This window comes from Mauremys reevesii, linkage group 3 (genome assembly GCF_016161935.1).
Source record: "Mauremys reevesii isolate NIE-2019 linkage group 3, ASM1616193v1, whole genome shotgun sequence".
Taxonomy (NCBI): domain Eukaryota; kingdom Metazoa; phylum Chordata; order Testudines; family Geoemydidae; genus Mauremys; species Mauremys reevesii.
The window spans coordinates 81,209,833-81,231,642 of NC_052625.1; the positions used below are offsets into that span (position 1 = coordinate 81,209,833).

The 21,810-nt window shown below is 42.4% G+C and overlaps 1 protein-coding gene across 1 annotated transcript in view; it reads right to left on the reverse strand.

Moving 5' to 3' along the window:
- DISC1 (DISC1 scaffold protein) overlaps nt 1–21,810 on the reverse strand; it is a 345,826-nt gene that overhangs the window by 187,825 nt on the left and 136,191 nt on the right. The window contains 1 exon segment of the mRNA XM_039530205.1: nt 7,943–8,045. Within this exon segment, the coding sequence (XP_039386139.1) occupies nt 7,943–8,045 (103 nt within the window).

Consider the following 21,810-nt stretch of genomic DNA (forward strand, 5'->3'; position numbering starts at 1 on the left):
GGTCTGTTGCACGTCATGATCCACATTTGGGCCTTGGGAAATTGAGAGATATGAGTTAGTAGGATGACAGCTGGACATTTACTGACTTAGGGAGGATTAGTAGAAATGCTTCTTTTATTGATGCCGTAAGCTTCTTCCCTATCAATGTGGTATTGAAAACATCTGCCAATGGGTTTATTAGCACTTTTTGAACAGTTTTATAGAAAGAATGCCAATCTACACCAGAGAGTCTATCTGATTTAAAATCTGAGATAGCTGTCCCTCAACATCATGCCCACTAAACCAATTAACACAGCATATACCCTCAAGGGAACTTTCCCATACACCATCTAATCATTAGTTTCTAAATATATGTTTAGTAAAATAACTGAATATTCTGCATCTCTTTGTGTGTGTCTTAGTGTCCCTTTAATGGACCATTAATGTACATATGATTCCTGCTTTAAATGTCATTTCTGATTCTAGTCAACCCTATTTAGCCTTGTCTTGATTATTCATCTCAAGTAAGAGCCTTGCGTTTATTTGGGAATTATTTTCTTTTTCTCTTGGTCATTCTCAATGTCCTTCCCTGGCAACTCAGTATTTTTTTCTACTAGTATCCAGAAAAATTGAATAAGTTACTTCTCTTCTTTTAGATCTTTCATAATGGTTGTATTCTTGTAGGACAAGAGAACTTTGAATCAGAAACTGCATCTGTATCTTAGGTATTTCCCCCTCCTTCCTCCTGCCACCTGCAGTTCTTCAGTTGACTTTATTTTTCTGCACAACCTCAGTATATCAGCTGATAAATCTTGACCTTTTTTATCAAGAGGTCTTTTTGTTGACAGTAACATAACTGTACAATTATGTCACTGCAACAATTTTTTATGCTTGAAGAGAGAAGACTGAGAGCCCTATCAGTTGTTACTTCCTCCACTGCACTAAGATTTAAAATGTCCTCATTCTTAACTAATAACATAAGATTGCCTCTCTTTTATTTTCACATTGTTCCTTCTTTCACAGTTCTCCAGATCACCAACTGTAGACAACATGGGTTAAATTTTCAAAAGTGTCTATATGACTTAGGACTAAGTCACTTTTTAAAACATTATCCTATGTTTTCCTCTTAACTGCTTGACTTTGGCCTGCAGATTCACTAGTACATATTCATCCTCCCCAACTCTGATCTCAACTGTATCTTTTTTCTATATCCATTAGTTTAGAGTGAATGTCCATTTTGACAGAGCTGGCCAAAAATTCCTTGACAGGGAACTTTTCTGTCAGAAAATGCTGATTTCACTGGAAGTAAAAATGTTTTGTGAAGACCATTCTATTTCTCCAAAATTACAGTGGAAGACGAGCAAGGGAAAAACGGTTATTAATCTTTCCTTAACTGTTGTTCATCGAGATGCGTTGCACATGTCCATTCGAATGTAGTTGTGTGCACACCCCAAGCACAGTTGCCAGAAATTTTTTGCATTAGTGGTATCCATTGGGTTGGCTCTGGCGCCCTCTGGTGCCATGCGCTCATAGCGCTGATATAAGGGGCCTCCACCAACCCCATGGCCCTTCAGTTCCTTCTTTTCAGCCAATTCTGAAGAGGGATAAGAGGGCAGGTCTTGGAATGGACATGTGCAACATCTCAAAGAACAACAGTTACAAAAAGATTAGTAACAGTTTTTCTTTTTTGAGTGATTGCACATGTCCATTCCAATGTAGGTGACTCTCAATCAGTTGTACAAGTGGAGGGCTCAGAGTTTAGTTGACATGCTGACTCTAGTACCGCTCTGCCAAATCCAACATCATCTCTAGCCTGCTGAGTGATAGCACAATGACAAGTAAATGTGTGTACTGATGACCAAGTTGCTGTTCTACAAATGTTGTGGATAGGCATTTGCACTAAAAACGCTGCCAAAGACGCTTGTGCTCTTATAGAATGAGCTGTCAGAACATGAGGGGCAGGAACCCCTGTCAGGTCATAACATGTGAGGATACATGACGTGATCCATAATGAAATTCTCAGAGCTGAGACAGAAAGACCTTTCATCCTGTCTGCAATGGCTACAAACGGTTGCGTAGTTTTCCGAAACAGCTTGGTCCTTTCTATGTAGAAAACCAGAGCATGCCTAACTTGTAGCAAGATGAGTCTCTGCTCTTCCCTGTTTGCATGTGGTTTTGGATAGAAAACTGGTAGGAAGATAGCCTGATTGCTCTGGAACCGGGAAACCACCTTTGGAAGGAAAGATGGATGAAGACACAATTGGACTTTGTCCTTGAAGAATACAGTGTAAGGTGGCTCTGACATGAAGGTAAGGATCTCAATCTCTTCTGGCCAAAGTGATGGCCACTAAGAAGGTCAACTTCAAGGACAGGTACAGAAGGGAGCAATTTGCCAACAGTTCAAACAGGGGGGTCTGTCAGTTTTGATAAAACCAGGTTGAGGTCCTGGGAGGTGGAGGGGCTATTGGGTGTCGCACATGGGGGTACATCCTCTCAAGGCCCTTAAGAAAACCATTAGAAATGTCATAGGGGTGAAAGGCTGACATTGCAACCAGGTGGATTCTAACAAAAGCATGGTTAGACCTTGTTTTAAGTGCAGTAAGTATTCCAGAATGAAAGGTAGTGTCAATTGTGTAGGTGAGACACCCTTGTGGGAAGCCCAGATAGAGAACCATTTCCATTTTGCCAGGTAAGTAGCTCTAGTGGATGGCTTCCTGCTTCCTAGGAGGATTTTGCAGACCTACTCTGAGCATGCTAGTTCTGCAGGGTCCAGCCATGGAGCTTCCAGACAGTCAGATGGATGGACACGAGGTTCAGTGATGCAGGAAGCCATGGTCATCAGAGAGTAGGTCTCAGTACAGATGCAGAAGGATTTGCACTTGATCCTCAGCAGGACCTTGTGTATGAATGGAATAGGAGGAAACGAAAAGATGTCCTGTCCAAGAAAGGAGGAAACCATCTGCAAGAGATCTGGGACTGTGGCCCAGGGGGGAGCAGAAAAGGAGACACTTCATGTCGCACTTTGTCACGAACAAATCTAGGTGGGGTGTTCCCCACCTCTCGAAAATGTCTTTTACGACATCTGGGCAAAGGGACCACTCAGGGTGGTCGGAGAAGGATCTGCTGAGGTGATCCACTAGTTCGTTCTATGTTCCCGGTAGTTAGGAGGCCTCGAGGTGAATTGAGATATAAAACATTGCCATTGTGTTGTCTGTGAGAACTGACACACTCTTGCCTGCCACATGGAACTGTTCTGAGCTCCTTGACATTAATGTGTAGAGAAAATTCTTCTGAACACCAAAGGCCTTGACTTCTAAGGGAGCCCAAGTGAGCACCCAGCCCATTGCTGATGCGTCTGTAACAAAGGATATCCGTTGGGTCTTGTGGTGCTGGCTCCTGGTAGGCAGTGCCAACCTCAGTACCAGAGCCTTGATCAGGCTCTGATCAGAGTGGTGGTGTGCTCTTGCCTTGGAGGCCACCGAGTAGGAGTGTCTGGACTGGGGACCTTGCATCCGGGGAAAAGCCCAGGGGCTCCAGAAGGGCCACTGTACCAGTATCTGCCACTGTCCAGGCGCCACGCAGCTGATGGGATACTTTGACACAGGTCCATTTCAGGGTAGTGCCGACTCAAATGCCGGTGCCGGCTCCTGCTCAAAGCATATGACTGACTCCAGTGAGTCTGTTTGGAGACCAGGGAGGAGCAGTGCCCACTAGTGTTGGAGATTGATGCCGAGGAGGAGGAAATCAGGGCTGGGTCATCATTGCCAGTTTCCCTTTAGACGGTAACAAGGATCTCAGTACCACCGTAGTCTGCTCTTTCCTACCTACCGGCACCAACATAATTGGCTTTTAGCCAGAGACATAATAGTACCAACATTGAGAATAGGTTTCTCACTGTGACAAATGCCTCTGGCATGGAGGATACCACCAAAGTGCTGGTACCATGGTGACCCTCCGGTGCCAGGCTCAACAGCACCCACACCAGGGCTGGAGTCAATGAAACTGCATGGGTTGCTGGCGTCAGAGTGTCAGGGTGCAGGTCGTACTCTGCAAACATCTCCATCCCCCGTCAACCTCAGGGTCGGGGAATGTCCTCTCTCAGTCTTCTGCTCCTTCCTTGGCACTGAAGATGGTGAACGATGCCAAGGCTATGTGGAAATTGGGAAAAGCGCAGACATCTTAGTCTTCCAGGAAAAGCAAGAGTCAGGCTAACTCTTCTATTTAATAACGCGAGACTTTAATGCAGGGCCTGGGCGAGTGGCGGGGGGGGAAAGGTTATTTTGACCTTATGTTAAATAAGAATGAAATGCAGACTGTAGCAGAAAATTGCTGAGAAAAGTAAGATATCAGGAAGGAATATGTATAAACAAAATGCAGCTGTTGATTACTGTATGTAACAAAAAGTATAAATGCTTGCCTTAATTGTTTATCTGAAGGAGACCTGACTAGGTAGGGAAATCCCTGCCTGTGTGTACTCTCCCAACCAATTGCAATTACTCATAATAAAGCTGCCTCTGGCTTGTTGCTTTAAACTCAGAGTGAGGATTTTGTTTTCTTCCACAGTTTTGATGCCATGACTCAGATGGCAACACCCATCTGGGACAGCGACAACTACTACGGACCATTCCCCTGCATTGTTTTATATGGGAATATTTGCACATAGCCTAGTCTCTCAGTTTTTTCTGGTAACGCTACATTCTTGAAGGACTGTAATGATGCATATCCTGCAATACTAAACTAGTACTGCTGCACTTTACCATAGTGTACCTCTTGCTGGAAGCAAAATATTTCTCCTTACAATGTAACAAAAACTGAATGCTTTTTGGAGTTACACATAAGAGACCCACAAGGAATATTTTACAGCAATACATGTTTCAAATAGTGTGGCATCATCCTATATGAAACCCTTAATTATGTCTTTTTAGTAACTTTTATCTACGAGTCCTCCAAGTGCATGCATCAACGAAGAACTTAAGGGGAAATAAATGCGAAGTTTATTTACAGATGAGAAAAAAGTTCAATTAATACAAATTTTCTAGACAACTTAATAGCAGGTTATTATGTTGCCCTGTGAGGAGTCTGGTCTGTCACTGCTCAAGCCAGCAAAGGCTGAGAGTACTCTAAAGAGGCATGGTGTTCATTTTCTGAGGAAAAGAACACACTGCAGTTCTTCCAAATAATCACACTGTCTCACACTCAGAGTGGTATTTATGGATTCCATAAAGAGCAAAACCACCCATCCTTAGCTAGTGGGACATTGTTGTGATTCAGCACCAAATGGTGTGTGTGTGGAGTATGGGAAAGTAAACAGGGAATAAATGGGAACTATGGAGTCCAATTGACTCCACTGGGAACTCCATTGCCTGCATGGCTACATGTTTTGTGCACACACACATGAAAGAGCAAAGCTAACAAATCTGAAAGAAGAAGAAAGAAGAGTGGTAAATAAACTATCCAAGTCAGTACACTGAGAAACAGTGGATCAATGTCCACCATTACAGATGTGTCCTCCTCTTTCCTGCCATATCTTAAAGAGTGTACAGTAAGAAGGATATTTTGTTTTCTTCTCAACTAGTATGCAGGTTTTATCAACAGCCATATCAAACTTTAGCTATAAATCAGCAGAAGAACCACAGCATCCAAGTCATAAATCACATCCACACTTAATTAAAAAAATGAAAATAATGTTGTTGTCTCTACTTTAAATTGTCTCACTCTGTTGCTCACAGATCCCTGTTACTCCATGGTAAAAACGAAAGCAAACTGTAGCAACACATCACATAGGGCATAATCTTGCAAAGATGCTGTGCTGAGTGCCCTCAACTTCTCCCACTGACTTCAGCGGAGGCTGAGGCTACTCAGCAGCTCCCACTGAATTCAGTGGGATTTGTGGTTTACACTAAGCTCAGCACTTTGCAGGAACGGGCTCATATTCAGAAAATAAAACTCCTCCTAAAGTGCAATATAAAGATACTCCGCAGACTGACAGTGTCAAAGGCTTTTCACTTTCTACCTCTGTTCTTCTTTCTTTTCCCTAGAGCACAACTGCGTAAAGAAAAATCTCTAGTCAGATGCCTCATGACTGGACAGTTGCAACAGCAGTCATGTTTCTCCCCTTTTATAAAGTTTTATTACACCTTCGAAAAAAAATTATTTAATCTTCAAAACCCCACCAGTAACAAAGAAATGCAAAGAAGTCAAGTCACATGACTCACACATACCAAGCAAACACTGCCAGTGCAGAAAAACAAAAAGAGCCCATGGAAGAGAACAGCACGAAGTTACAGAACTGAAGCCCATAATCCTTACTCACTGAAGTAAATGGGAGTTTTGTCTCAGTAAGGATTGCAAGATTGCACTCAAACAGATTATTCTGTCAAATATCAAACTTCAGAATAATTTGCTCCCGTTTTGTCAGAGGTTAACAGTTATCATTCCTGCCAGCATATGAAAGCAAAATATAGACATCTGGGAAGGGAAAAATGAAGGAACACTTTATAAAATCCTTGTAATACTCTTGAACTAGAAGAGCTTTTCAGAGGGCCAGAGTGAAAAAATGGTAATTTGCTGAGAAACAGTGCTGTCACTCCTAAAAAGGCATGCAACAGCAACATATTCATAACACTGAGAAGACAGTTTACAGACGCATTAAATTGTCTCTTGCATCCCTTGCTGAACCCTAAGCAACCTCTTTTAAAAACTAGTACAAAATGTTTTGCTACGGAAGATTTCACTTGATGAACACATTTTATTTTCTAAAAGTGTCAAAATCTCATGCACCAGTTCTTAATGGCTTCTTCGCTCTCGCAACACAAAGAACTGTAAATCTGGTTTCTGGCTACTTTGCACAAAGCAGCTGGAGAATACTGGTGAATCTGGTGCGTGGGTCCAAAAAAAATACACAGATCCATCTTTCTTTAACATATGCACAAGAAAAACCATTACAGCTCTGACCTTGCAATTCTTACCCAAGCAAAACATAAGGGGTTGTAGTCTGTAACAGAATCGTGGAAGACTATGGAAATTGAGGATGTTTGGCATCTTGCAGGGATCAGGGCCCTAATTATTTCCATTTGGATTTTGTTTGATGATGAAGTCTGCATTCAAATTTTACATTATGCAGCTGTAGAAAACAGTACGTGACGCCTCATGATACTTTATTCTAAAATTATGTATGCTTTTGTAAATATTACTATAGCTTCTAATTAAGAGAGCAAATAGCCACAGCACAGGTCATGTGTGTCCTTCTGGCACATATAAAATACACACGGACCTCTTCCTTTAATTTGGTGCAAGACTGAACACATTTTTTGCCTGAATCCACACCTCCTCTACTTTGGCTTATCCTCTGTAGCAGGTGCCTAATGGAGAGGTATCTATTTACATGTGTGGGAAAGACTTTCTGAACTACAAAAGCCAGCTCTTTAACTTGGAAACTAAATTATGCTTAGCCTTTTTTCCTTAGTAAATGGTGCAGTAATCCCAAATAAGTGGCATGTAACCCTGTCATGAATCAGGCTCTGTATTCACATTTCAGTGTTTTACAGGTTGTAAATAATACGCACGAGTGCTTCCAAGGACCAAATTGCTCTTTTGCTGCCAACATTAGTTGTTTAATGATCTAAATAGCAGAAGCTACTAATTATTATATTCCATTTTACAGTGTCATTTAAAACCCATACATGTAATTATTACACGTTTTGTTATTTTTATGGCTCTTCTGATACTGAAGAGTGGTAGGTACTTTTAACATGTACTGATCACATATTTATACATTTGGACTATGGCGAAGATACCACATTCTCAGTACGACTATTACATACCCCCCTCACTAAACATTTTCTAAGACATTGTGGTAATTACACAAGGAATCTTTCTTTTCTAGGAAATCAGTGTGAATATGTCCAATGCTAGTAAGAACTGAAAGTCATTACCATCATATCTCTTATCACGTAAACCTTACCTGATACAGCAAGCATTTTGGCTTCAAGTAAAGCTGGTAGTTGGGTCTCAATATCACTCACTTTTCTCCTCAAAGTACTGCATAGTTTCTGACTTGCACAAACCTAAATTAAGGCAGACAGCCATGATATATAATTCATTCATGAAAAAATATAAAGGCAATTTAAATAGGACTTCAAATGTTCTTGGTTTCCAGACATGACATAACATTCTACCATAAGGTAAAAAAACTTAATAAAAAGTGATGTGTGATACTTCTGTAAAGACATGTATCAGAATTCATTGGCTTTGCAACACATTCCAATATAAAAATGAGAAAACAGTATTGTATTATTAGCTATCCACATGAGAGAACTAACACAGAGTATGTTTCAGTAGTAGATATCATGAGCGTTTAAGCAGAAGGCCAAGATTATGAACTTTGCACCAATGGCCTATTTTCAATAATGATGTCTGGTAACCAGTGGAATTCAGGTAAACAGAGGTTTGGGGTTTAAGGGTACGTCCATACTACCCGCCCGGGTCGGCGGGTAGCGATCGACTTCTCGGAGTTCAATATATCGCGTCTCATCTAGACGCGATATATCCAACTTCGAACGTGCTCCCGTCGACTCCGGAACTCCACCACCGCGAATGGTGGTGGCGGAGTCAACGGGGGAGCTGTGGACTTCGATCCCGCGCCGTGAGGACGGGTAAGTACTTCGAACTAAGGTACTTCGAGTTCAGCTACACTAGTCGCGTAGCTGAACTTGCGTACCTTAGTTCAAACCCTCCCGCCCCCAGTGTAGACCAGGCCTAAGAGTCAGTAACACAAAATGTACAGATAAGTTATTTTTGATAAACAAATTCCCATACCCCTTCTTAACTGAAACATCAAATTCTGCTATACTACTATGGGTGGGCAATGGAGAGAGCCTACAGTAGTTCAAGACATTGTAGTTAGTTTCATATTCAGTAGCTGCTACTCCATCAGTATGTAGCGCAGGGTTTCTGCTGAAAGACTTCTGTGACACCTCCCGGGAGCTCTCAAGGTTGCGAGGCACCACGCTACCACCCGCCCTTAGCTTGAGGAAGCCTTGTCTGTGTCTGTCAGGAGTCAGCTCCCCAACTCCATTGGCCACGGGCAACACAAGCCCTCCCCTCTAGGCCTCACAGGCCCCACTGTCTCTCTACAAGTTAGCAATAGGCACAGTCCCACTCTTGAGCTCTCTGAGCATCTCCCTGGAGTGTCCAGCCAATGGTACACTGGGCACTTGCAGTATTCACAGATTCACTTTTTCCGAAGAAACAGTGGCCTCCAGCTTCCCAGTTTCACCTCAAATCACCTCTCCACTTAACACGTAGCACTTAGATATGTTTACAGTGAAATCAAGTATAAGTTTATTTAACAAAGCACAGAGATTCAAACGATAGCAAGAAGTATTTAAAACAAATGGCAACATATAAAATAAAATCATAAACACACATTCTAGATACCAGACTTAATTAACACTCTTGTGTCTTGTAGAGTTTAGTTCACTCAAACTCCTTTCAGTGTTTTATACCCAGCCTTGGCTGTGACATGAGGCTGACATGCTGTCAGCTTGCCTTCTACATGAAGGATTCAGTGTGTTTCTTTGCCCCCACTAGATATACCAGAACAGTCCTTTGTCTTTTTTCATAAAGAGGACACCTCCTGCTGTTCATTTCATCTTGTAGATTTTGCAATCTCTTATTTAGCCTGGAAGGGGGTTCAGTATGCATATAGACATACAATATATAATACCCAAACGACCAAACAGGAAAATAGATATCTCTTACCTCCTGCCTGAAAGGAACATTTCTGAGGTATGTCACCTCTTGGTGACCTGCCTAAACGCCAAGACCTTACGATCATAATTTTTAGTATAGATTCCTAATTCCTTATATATTAAAAGTACATTTTGCAAGGATTATGATGACCAGTGAACCACTGGCTCTCACCAGAGACCTCACATGTTACCCTTTGGTGAACTATTATGCATATATCCAACCCACAGTATTCCTGTAAAACCATATGCACCTCCTGTGCCTTTTGCCATTTGGCACCAAGTCCCTGGGTCACAACTTCCAGGTTCAAAAATATAACTAGATCTGCCAGAGGGACTGTGAAAAGCCAAAGCACAGGATGATAGCTAGTATGGAGAATAGAGGGAGGAGAAAACTGATATGAAAACAAACAATACTTTATATTTAATGTACATTACCACCCCAACGCTCTGCCCCAGCCCTGAGCCCCTTCCTGCACCCAAACTCCCTGCCAGAGCCTGTGCCCTGCACCCCCTTCTGCACCCCAACCCCCTGCTCCAGGCTCAGCTCAGATCCCCTTCTCATGCTCCAAACCCCTCAGCCCCATCCCACAACTCCTGCACCCCAACCTCCTGCCCCAGCCCGATGAAAGTGAGTGAGGGTGGGGGAGAGCAAACGTTGGAGGGAGGGGGATGGAGTGGATGGGGCCTTGGGGAAATGGCGGGGAAGGGTGCGGGGCAAGGTGTTTGGATGTGGAGGAGCACGTGGTTCAGACATCCCTTACGGGAGGATCTAATAATAGAGAAACTCTATGTCCTAGTGAGGACGAGAGGATGGAAAATGATAAAGTACAGGCAGGGTCTGATCAGAAACAATCAAATAAAAAAGAGTCCCATTCAATTACATCATGTAATGTCAGACAGCTAAAAGGAGACAAAGTTTTAAAGTGCTTATATACCCAATGCTAAAAGTCTAAATAATAAAATGGGTGAACTAGAGTGCCTTGTATTAAATTAGGATATTGATATAATGGGCATCACAGAAACTTGGTGGAATGAGGATAATCAATGGGATACAGTAATACCAGAGTACAAAATATATCCGAAGGACAGAACAGGTCATGCTGGTGGGGGAGTGGCATTATGTGTGAAAGAAAGCGTAGACTCAAATGAAGTAAAAATTGTAAACTAATCAAACTGTACCATAGAATCTCTATGGATAGAAATTCCATGCTCTAATAAGAAGAATATAGTGGTAGGGATATATTACCGACCACCTGACCAGGATGGTGATGGTGACTGTGAAATGCTCAGGGAGATTAGAGAGGCTATTAAAATAAAAAACTCAATAATAATGGGGGATTTCAATTATCCCCATATTGACTGGGTACATGTCACCTCAGGACAGGATGCAGAGATAAAGTTTCTTGACACCTTAAATGACTGCTTCTTGGAGCAGCTAGTCCTGGAACCCACCAGAGGAGAGGCAATTCTTCATTTAGTCCTAAGTGGAGCACAGGATCTAGTCCAAAAGGTGAATATAGCTGAACCGCTTGGTAATAGTGACCATAATATAATTAAATTCAATATCCCTGTGGCAGGAAAAACACCACAACAGCCCAACACTGTAGCATTTAATTTCAAAAGGGGAACTACACAAAATGAGGTGGTTAGTTAAACAGAAATTAAAGGGTACAGTGCCAAAAGTGGAATCTCTGCAAGCTGCGTGGAAACTTTTAAAGACACCATAATAGAGGCTCAACTTAAATGTATACCTCAAATTAAAAAAAACAGTAAAAGAACCAAAAAAGAGCCACCGTGGCTAAACAACAAAGTACAAGAAGCAGTGAGCAGCAAAAAGGCATCCTTTAAAAAGTGGAAGTTAAATCCTAGTGAGGAAAATAGAAAGGAGCATAAACACTGGCAAATGAAATGTAAAAATACAATTAGGAAGGCCAAAAAAGAATTTGAGGAACAGTTAGCCAAAGACTCAAAAAGTAATAGCAATTTTTATTTAAAGTACATCAGAAGCAGGACGCCTGCCAAACAACCAGTGGGGCCACTGGACGATCGAGGTGCTAAAGGAGCACTCAAGGACGATAAGGCCATTGTGGAGAAACTAAATGAATTCTTTGCATCGGTCTTCATGGCTGAGGATGTGAAGGAGATTCCCAAATCTGAGCCATTCTTCTTAGGTGACAGATCTGAGGAACTGTCCCAGACTGAGGTATCATTAGAGGAGGTTTTGGAACAAATTGATAAATTAAACAGCAATAAGTCACCAGGACCAGATGGTATTCACCCAAGAGTTCTGAAGGAACTCAAAAGTGAAATTGCAGAACTACTAACTATAGTCTGTAACCTATCATTTAAATCAGCTTCTGCACCAGATGACTGGAGGATAGCTAATGTGACACCAATTTTTAAAAAGGTTTCCAGAGGTGATTCCAGCAATTACAGATCTGTAAGCCTGACTTCAGTACCAGGCAAACTGGTTGAAACTATAATAAAGAATAATATTGTTAGACATATAGATGAACATAATTTGTTGAGGAAGAGTCAACATGGTTTTAGTAAAGGGAAATCATGCCTCACCAATCTATTAGAATTCTTTGAGAGGGTCAACAAGCATGTGGACAAGGAGGATCCAGTGGATATAGTGTACTTAGATTTTCAGAAAGCCTTTGACAAGGTTCCTCACCAAAGGCTCTTACGCAAAGTAAGCTGCCACAGGATAAGAGGGAAGGTGCTCTCATGGATTGGTAACTGGTTAAAGATAGGAAACAAAGGGTAGGAATAAATGGTCAGTTTTCAGAATGGAAAGCAGTAAATAATGGTGTCCCCCAGGGGTCTGTTCTGGGACCAGTCCTATTCAACATATTCATAAATGATCTGGAAAAAGGGTTAAACAATGAGGTGGCAAAATTTTCAGATGATACAAAATTATTAAAGATAGTAAAGACCCAGGCAGACTGTGAAGAGCTACAAAAGGATCTCTCAAAACTAGGTGACTGGGCAACAAAATGGCAGATGAAATTTAATGTTGATAAATGCAAAGTAATGCACATTGGAAAGCATAATCGCAACTATACATATAAAATGATGGGGTCTAAATTAGCTGTTACCACTCAAGAAAGATCTTGGAGTCATTGTGGATAGTTCTCTGAAAATATCCACTCAATGTGCAGCGGCAGTCAAAAAAGCGAACAGAATGCTGGGAATAATTAAGAAGGGGATGAAAAATAGGACAGAAAATATCATGCTGCCTCCATATAAATCCTTGAGTACTGTGTGCAAAAGTGGTCACCCCATCTCAAAAAAGATATATTGGAATTGGAAAAGGTTCAGAAAAGGGCAACAAAAATGATTAGGAGTGTGGAACAGCTTCCGTATGAGGAGAGATTAATAAGACTGGGATTTTTCAGCTTGGAAAAGAGACAGCTAAGGGGAGATATGATTGAGGTCTGTAAAATCATGACTGGTGTAGAGAAAGTAGATAAGGAAGTGTTATTTATTACTTTTCATAAACACAAAAACTAGGGGTCACCAAATGAAATTAATAGGCAGCAGATTTAAAACAAATAAAAGGAAGTATTTCTTCACACAATACACAGTCAACCTGTGGAACTCCTTGCCAGAGGATGTTGTGAAGGCCAAGACCATAACTGGGTTCAAAAAAGAACTAAATAAATTCACAGAGGATAGGTCCATCAATGGCTATTAGCCAGGATGGGCAGGAATGGCATCCCTAGCCTCTGTTTGCCAGAAGCTGGGAGTGGGCAACATGGGATGGATCATTTGATGATTACCTATTCTGTTCATTCCCTCTGGGGCACCTGGCACTGTCGAAAGACGGAATACTGAGCTAGATGGACCTTTAGTCTGACCCAGTAGGGCCATTCTTATTTTCTTATGTTTTTGTGCGATTAGACAGTTGGCAACCTTAACCACAGTTCTTTCCAGCCCTTTCTTAGGGCTTGATCCTAAGACTCCTTTCCATCCACAAATGACAGCTCCTCACCCAGAGGGCCACACTCATTTCCCAGGCACCCAAGCTGTATTCCCTCTGTCAATGTCCCAATGGTCCATCTCACCAGTCATATGATCTGTGCTTTGCACATGGTCATTCACGGCCCACCTTCCTCAGCAAAATCCATTTTACCCAATACTGCCTCTTATCACCTCCTTTTTTTTTTCTAACGCCTTCCAACTGTCCATTTGGGCAGATTCTGAGCCCCCTCTCCAGCTCAAGCCGCCCTTTCTCTGGCTGTCTCTTCCCCAGGACAGCATTCTGAACTTCTGCACCACAGCTTCAGGTGCTAGTGCCTGGGCCAGGGTTACTACAAAGGTGCCAGAAAAAAAACGGGAGCCATTTTCTCTCTCAACTCTCCAAAATAAATTAATGTTTTTGCAATGATTTCTGTTGAAGTGGTAATCTTTCTCTGTGGGTACAGGATGGCTCAGGGGATTGGTAATTACACAAGGAATCTTTCCACTCTAGGAAGTGTGAATATGTCCAATGTTAGTATGAACTTAAAGTCATTACCATCAGACAGCTGTTTGGTAATTATATGAAATGAGTTGGTAGATTAAGTGAACAGTGTGTCTAAATCACAACCTCCACTGTCAGAACTGGTGCTTATTGGCAGTCTTATTAACAGCCTAAGTAGAGAAGCCATGGGCTGAATGAAGGCTTAACCTACATCTAGAGATGTCCCTCTAGACCAGGATAGAAGCTTGCGGGTAAGGCTCTGCAAGTACCCGTGACACATCTTTCTGTGGATAAATTCTGGACTTTAATCATCAGGGATGTCAGATAATATCTTCCAACAAAACTAAATGAAAGAGAGAAATAGGGGAACAAACTATTCACTTAACTTTCTTTAGCTAATCATATTATTGCTATTTTACACTAGTTATATTCCACATAAACTAAGCTTTCCTTTCGCTATCTCCATAGTGGCTACCATTATTCATTATGATAACTTGTCCTGCTACAAAAGAAAGCCTTTTCCATAGGTAATGAAAATGCCGAAGATTAAAAAATCCAGCAACCTTCTCCTCTTTCTCTGATTTGCCTGATTCAAACAGCTCATGTCTTTGTAATCCCAACTCTACTTTCCAACCTTCCATTACTCTCAGTGACCAACACAGTATACATCAGTCACACCTAGTGATGTAAGTCAAGGGCTAGGAGCTAGGAACCTCCTGAATTTTATTCCTAACTTTAATAATGAGTCTGCCCATGACTTTAGGGCAGTTACTTACACCCAAATCCTGTAGTCTCTACTCAAGAACTCCCATTGAAGTCATTGGAAGTAAGGATTTAGAATTTTGCTCTTACATCTTCTGCCAATTTCCTCATCTGTATAATAGGTAAATAAGTATTTTGTACCCATCTCATAGGCTGTTAAGAGGTTTACCTATAGAGGTTAATGTTTGTAAAGTGTTCTGAAGATGAAAAAAAGCCCAAAAGTATTATCTTAATCCTTATATTAGGGGCCCAATCCCATATTCCTCACATAGAAAAGTCTCACTTTGAAGTCAAAGGGAGTTTGGAATGTGTAAAAGGTATGGAACCAGGCCATGTGTGACTTCATATTTAATGCAGCTTTGGGGTTTATATTACAATACATTAATGGAGTTTTTTAAAAAAAAATTGTTTTTCATATATAGGTTTCCGAAGAGCTTTAGAGCAACTAGAAACCATCTTAATTTAGGGCCTAATCCTGCAAATCCTTATTCAGTAATCCTTACTCAGCCAGGCAGTCCCAGTACAACAACTGGGGCTCAGGCAAGAAAGGAGTCTTAGGATCAAGCCCTTATAAAGCAAATACTGATGACAACATTTGCGTAGTAACATCCTTTTACATCTTTTCCATGTGTGATATGTTACTCTACAGTGGCAGGAATGGGGTGGGGAATATGGGCTAGAACACTAAAATTAACACATTCTTTCAAAAGTGGAATACAGTCTTCAGCATTCACTGTAACAATTGCTTAGAAAAACAGGGAGATGGAAGCTCTGTTCAATGTCTGAAGCAAAGGGCAGCACTCAGTCAACAAGCATACATCCAAGTACAATAATGTATTTCAGCATCACTGCTTGTTATTGGCTCAAGTCCTGTATTACTTCTCAAGGAAACAGAATGGGTGGAGGAGTGTTCACTTTGTTAATATGTAGTGTGTGATTTTTGCCACCTCAATTGAAAAATGATGTAGTAGAAACAGAAAAGATAGAAAAAGCCAATGTAAATATTAGACGCCCGGGAGGCTGGAAGACAGCGATCATCAAAGAGAGATTTACTTTGAGAGAAGAGTAGGAAGAGATATGATAAAAGTATATAAAAAGAAATGAGTTGGAGAAAGGCAATATTGTGCTTCCTATTTATCCTCTGAATAAACAAACAACGAGGGAATGCAATGAAATGTTTAAAAATATTTTTATCTATTTAACATTTACTATTTTAAGAAACAGATATAATGTGTGGAATTCACTACCGCATGTTAAACTAAGTAATTTTTGTGACAGATGAATGACGTAGGAAGCATGGAAACTCCAAAAAGCTATTAGATTCAGATGTGCCAGATGCTAGCCGCTGGGATTAATAACACACTTTTGTATCTGTAAATGTTATAGGTATCTTTGTGAACTACGGACAGTATTCTAGCTCCATGGGAGAGGGTTACTGAGCTTCGCCAAGGAACTAAAATCAGTGGGACGTGATTATTGCAGATCCTGGGACAGGTAAAACAGCTTCAGAGAAGTACCACCCTCTGCAGTTAATTGCATATATTAGTTCAGAATGGATTCAAGATACCCAGGAGACAAGAAATAGCTTGTGGTATAAAAAGCCAGACTGAACTAGCTGAGAGGACTCTCATTTTGATTAAAAAATTGTCATGAGTTTGTAACCAGGAGGGCAAAACCCTGCTAGAAGGGTTTGAAGGACTGGAACCTGCCAGGGTCTCATTTTAGAAGATAGTTAACTTATTATGCATGTACACTCTTTGTTTCATTTTATATTAAATGTTACTATCCTAAAATAAATGTATTGTGCTCTGTAAAAGCTGGCTGGTCACTAGCAACCCTGAAATTGTCCCTGAGAGATAGCAAATGGCAGGTGCTGGTCGCTGGTGAATTGCTAGGAGACCGCAAACCCCTGATCTGAAGGGAGAGGGATGCAGGTCCCCACCCACAGAGAGGTGATGGCTGAATGCTTGAGATGTAATAAGCAGTAGCTGTTAGCAGACCATAGAGAAGGCAGAAATGCAGTTAACTCCGGAAGTATGACCATTTTAATAGAGAGACATGTAGAGTGAGGTAATAGTTTTTATTGGACCAACTTCTGCTGGTGAGGCCTTGTCTACACTACACAGTTGAAACAGTGGATGCATGCAGACTGCGATGCAACTTTTGGCAGCAAAAATGCCCTGTTTTGGCAACAAGATCAAACCACCCCGACGAGAGACGCAAGGTTTTTTGAGAAAATGTTTGTCGACAAAGTGTCAGTGTAGACACCACGCTTGATTTTATTGCTTTAACTGGCCTCCAGAAGGTGTCCACAATGCCCATCTGGTCAGCAGTTTGAATTCCACTGCCCTGCAGCCAGGTAAACAACCATCCACCCTCTCCCTTAGAAACCCCAGGAATTTTTGAAATTCCATTTCCTCTTGACTTGGCATGGAGAGGTCTCATTGCATCTTCCCAGGTGACCATGATGGCTTATCACAGCAAATGCTCTCCTGCTTGGACCACTACGGAGCTGCTGGAGCTGCTCAGTATACGGGGAGAGAAGGCTGTGCAGTCCCAACTGTGCTTGAGCTGTAGGAATTTTGATATCTACAGGCAGATTTCTCTAGGCTTGTGTGAAAAGGGCTGTGATCGGGACATGCTGAAGTGCAGAGCGAAGATAAAGGAGCTGAGGCAGGCGTACCATAAGGCGAGGGAGGCAAATTGTCACTCCAGCACTGCACCTAAGACCGCCCAGTTCTATAAGGAGCTGGATGCTACACTCAGTGGTGACCCCACCTCCACTGCCAAGAGCCCTGTGGATACTTCGGCGGGCCCGGAGGCAGCGGAAAGAGAACCTAACCCAATGATGAAGAAGAGGTGGGGTTACATGATGATGTGGAGCTCCCAGCAGGGTCACCCATGGGGCAGGCAGCCAGGAACTGTTCACCACTCTGGAGGTGTCTAGCCAGTGTCAGCAGTTGCTCTCTCATGAGCAAGAAGCAGGAGAGACACCTAGTAAAGTGGCTACAGTTTGTGTAGTGCAGGGGTGGGTTCAGGGTATAGAAATATACAAGGCTGATTGTGTTTCTGTGTGCTGGACATTTCCCTGTGCAGCTAATCAGGAACAGGCAGAACAGGGTATTGATGCACACAGAGATCTCACGGGAATCCTCCAGAGAGATCTCTAGGAAAGTTTCCTGGAGGTACTCGGCAATTCTCTGCTGAAGATTCCTTGGCAGAGCTGCTTTGTTCCTTCCCCCACTGTAGGAAACTTTCCCGCACCATTCAGCAATCACTTGTGCAGGGTCCAAAGCAGCACACAGGGAAGCAGTATAGGGACCAGGGCAGAAGCCACAAGCATGTAGCAGATGTACCCTCGCTTCCCTGCTTACCCTCAGAGTGAGATATCTATTATAATGACCCCCTCCTGTGGAAAAGTGTGGGAGAATTTTAGAATTTTTCCCTAGTCGGCTGCACCTCAACACTTGCAGAGTCCTCTTTTCCATCATGTAGCACACCACCCACCAGCCAACACTCACCATGCTTTGGATGTTCACCGAGATGTGTGCTTGCCAAGGGTCAATGAGAAAGTGACAATATGTTACCAGAGCTTTATTTTACTGACATGTTTCAATACTGTGCATGAACTTAACAATCATGTTTCTGTGCATTGTTCTTTGTGCTTCGGCAGATGTGGCCTTGAGGAACACCCCAAACACGCTGGCCACCAGATAAGAAAGTGCCCAAGACCGAGCAAAGAAGACATGTTCAGGGAGGTACTGCACTTCTGCAATGCAGAGAAAAGGGAACTCAAGGAGTGGAGGGAAGCCGAAAGGCAGGACAGAAAAGAAAATCAGGAGTTTGTTAAGGACACTACTGAGCGGATGATTAAAGTCATGGCGAAGCAAACACAGATGCATGCCTGCCCTCCCCTGCAGCACATTCAGAACTCTTTTCTGTGCCCCCCCACAAACACCGCCTGCACAGTCCTTTCCGCTTTCTGGGACTTCTCGGTTTCCCCTTCACTCCACCCCCTTGAACAATTTTCAAAATGATAGCTGGACCTACACACAGCTCTGAAAGCTGCCCTAGCCTGGTACCTCCTTTCCCACCAAGCACTTTTGTGTGTGTGTGTGTGTTGTTTCTTGTGCAATAAAAGCAAAGTTTTTGAACGGTAACTCATTTTTATTTGTTTCCTATAAATTGAGATAGCAGGCACTACCAATACATATACAGTCAGTTTAATCATTTGCTTACTGGAACGTAAGGCCCCAAATTTCACCATTGCTTCCTAGGAAAACTACATGTCATGTACCATTGCAGCACCAATCACAGAGGTATACATTACTGGCTCTCATTTTCAAAGTGTTGCCTCAAGGCCTCCCTGATTCAAATTGTCCCCTCTGGGCCCCTCTGATAGCCCTGGTATCTGGCTGCTCAAAACATGCAGCCAAACAGTCTGCCTCAACACTCCACCCCTGAGCAAACCTTTCACCCTTAGCTTCACAAAGATTACACAATGTACAACACACAGCTATGACCATGGGAATATCATCCTCATTGAGGTCTAACTTGCTATAAAGGCATCGCCGGCGCACCTTTAATCTGCCAAAGACATATTCCACTGTCATCCAGCACCTACTCAGACTGTTGCTGAACCACTCCTTACTGCTGTGCAGGTTTCCTGTGTAAGGGTTCATGAGCCATTGCTGTAAGGGGTACGCCTGGTCTCCCAGGACCATTATCAGCATTTCAACATCCCCCCCTGTAATCTTCTGGTCTGGAAAGAAAGTCCCCATTCGTAGCTTTCTATACAGGTCGATGTTCCTGAAGATGTGTGTGTCATGTACCTTCCTGGACCATCCCGCGTTGATATCAGTGAAACACCCACAGTGATCCACAAGCACCTGCAACACCATGGAGAAATACCCCTTCCTATTGATGTACTCCATTGCAAGGTGGTCTGGTGCCAAAATTAGAATGTGTGCGCCATCTATCACCCCACCACTATTAGGGAAACCCATTTCTGCAAAACTGTCCACTATTTCATGCACTCATTTCTCAGAATCACCATCCTTCATAGCAAGATGCAATTAATTGCCCTGCACACTTGCATTAACGCAGCCCCAACAGTCTACTTCCCAACTCCAAAATGATTTGCGACTGACCAGTAGCAGTCTGGAGTTGCCAGATTCCACACAGTGCTTCTCTACCAAAAGGGCAGCTCTCATTCTGGTGTCCTTGCGCCGCAGGGCTGGGACGAGCTCTAAAGCAATCTAAAGTTGCTCCTTTCCATATCATACAGCATGTCAGGTAACTGGGAGTTTCTTCAGTTAGAACTTTGTAATTATCTGCACTGCCATCTGCGATATCTTAATGACAATTATCAGAACTGTGGGATCCACCCCTTCTCACAAAGATGTTGGGGGCACAGCAAACAAGGGCTGTTGAAAAATGCCGTGAAAGAAAGCCAGAAGCCCATGGAATGCTGGAACAGAAAGTGATGCATCATGGGACATTGAGGCCAGTCCCAAGATGCACCACGATCTGCTCCGTCTCCCCACAAGACCTAGCGACAGAAGGTGTCGAGCTGGTCTATGGTATAGGTACCCACAGTGCATTAATCACACTGTCGATGATATTCCACAGATGTCCCAACTGTGGACATGCTCTGCTGACAGACGGAGCGAGTGTGAACATGCAATACCAATTTTTAATATAGCGCTTTTTGAGTGTCGACATGACTTTTGTCAACAAAACTCTGTAGTATAGACAAGGCCTGAAAGAGACAAGCTTTCAAGCTCCACAGATATCTTTTTCAGCTCTGTGAAGATTGGAAGCTTGTCTCTTTCACCAGCAGAAGTTGGTCCAATAAAAGATATTACCTCACCCACCTTGTCCCGCTCATACTCAGGGACCAACACAGCTACAACAACATTGCAAACAACAATTGTAATAGTTAAACAAGGATTAGGAATTTAAATATGAGTAAGAACATCTGAAGTAACAGCAATGTTTCCCACAACATTACGACAAACTATCTGGATAAGGTGGAGAACAGACAGACCTCAATTGTTAGTGAGGTTTTAGCTTTCATTTTAAAAAGTCTCCAGATGTTATGGTTGAAAATAAACATTCAAAATGTGAAAAAAAAGTGTATCCAAATCAGTGATTTCTGCCTAAAATTGGAGAGAGCTTGAAGCAATAGTTCTAAGGTGTGAAATGACCCATTCATTTCAGTGGTGTGCCCTCAGATGCCAATGACATCATCTTAAATGTCACCACTGTTAACTATATCACTGCTCATTAAAGCATGTAAAAAAGGAAAGGAAATATATCATCATATTATGAAGATCTACACCAGCATTTCCCCAAGTGTGGGTGGGGAAGGAATACAGTGATATTATAAATTAATTTAATAACACAGGCCAGAGCTGTTGGGGAGTGACTGGCTTCATTTTTCATTAAAAAAAAAAAAAAAAAGGGAAGAAGGTGGATCCGGGGAACTATAGGCCAGTCAGCCTCACCTCAGTCCCTGGAAAAATCATGGAGCAGGTCCTCAAGGAATCAATTCTGAAGCACTTAGAGGAGAGGAAAGTGATCAGGAACTGTCAGCATGGATTCACCAAGGGCAAGTCATACCTGACTAACTTAATTGCCTTCTATGAGGATATAACTGGGTCTGTGGATGAGAGGAAAGCAGTGGATGTGTTATTCCTTGACTTTAGCAAAGCTTTTGATATGGTCTCCCACAGTATTCTTGCTGACAAGTTAAAGAGGTATGGGCTGGATGAATGGACTATAAGGTGGATAGAAAGCTGGCTAGATCGTCGGGCTCAACGGGTAGTGATCAATGGCTCCATGTCT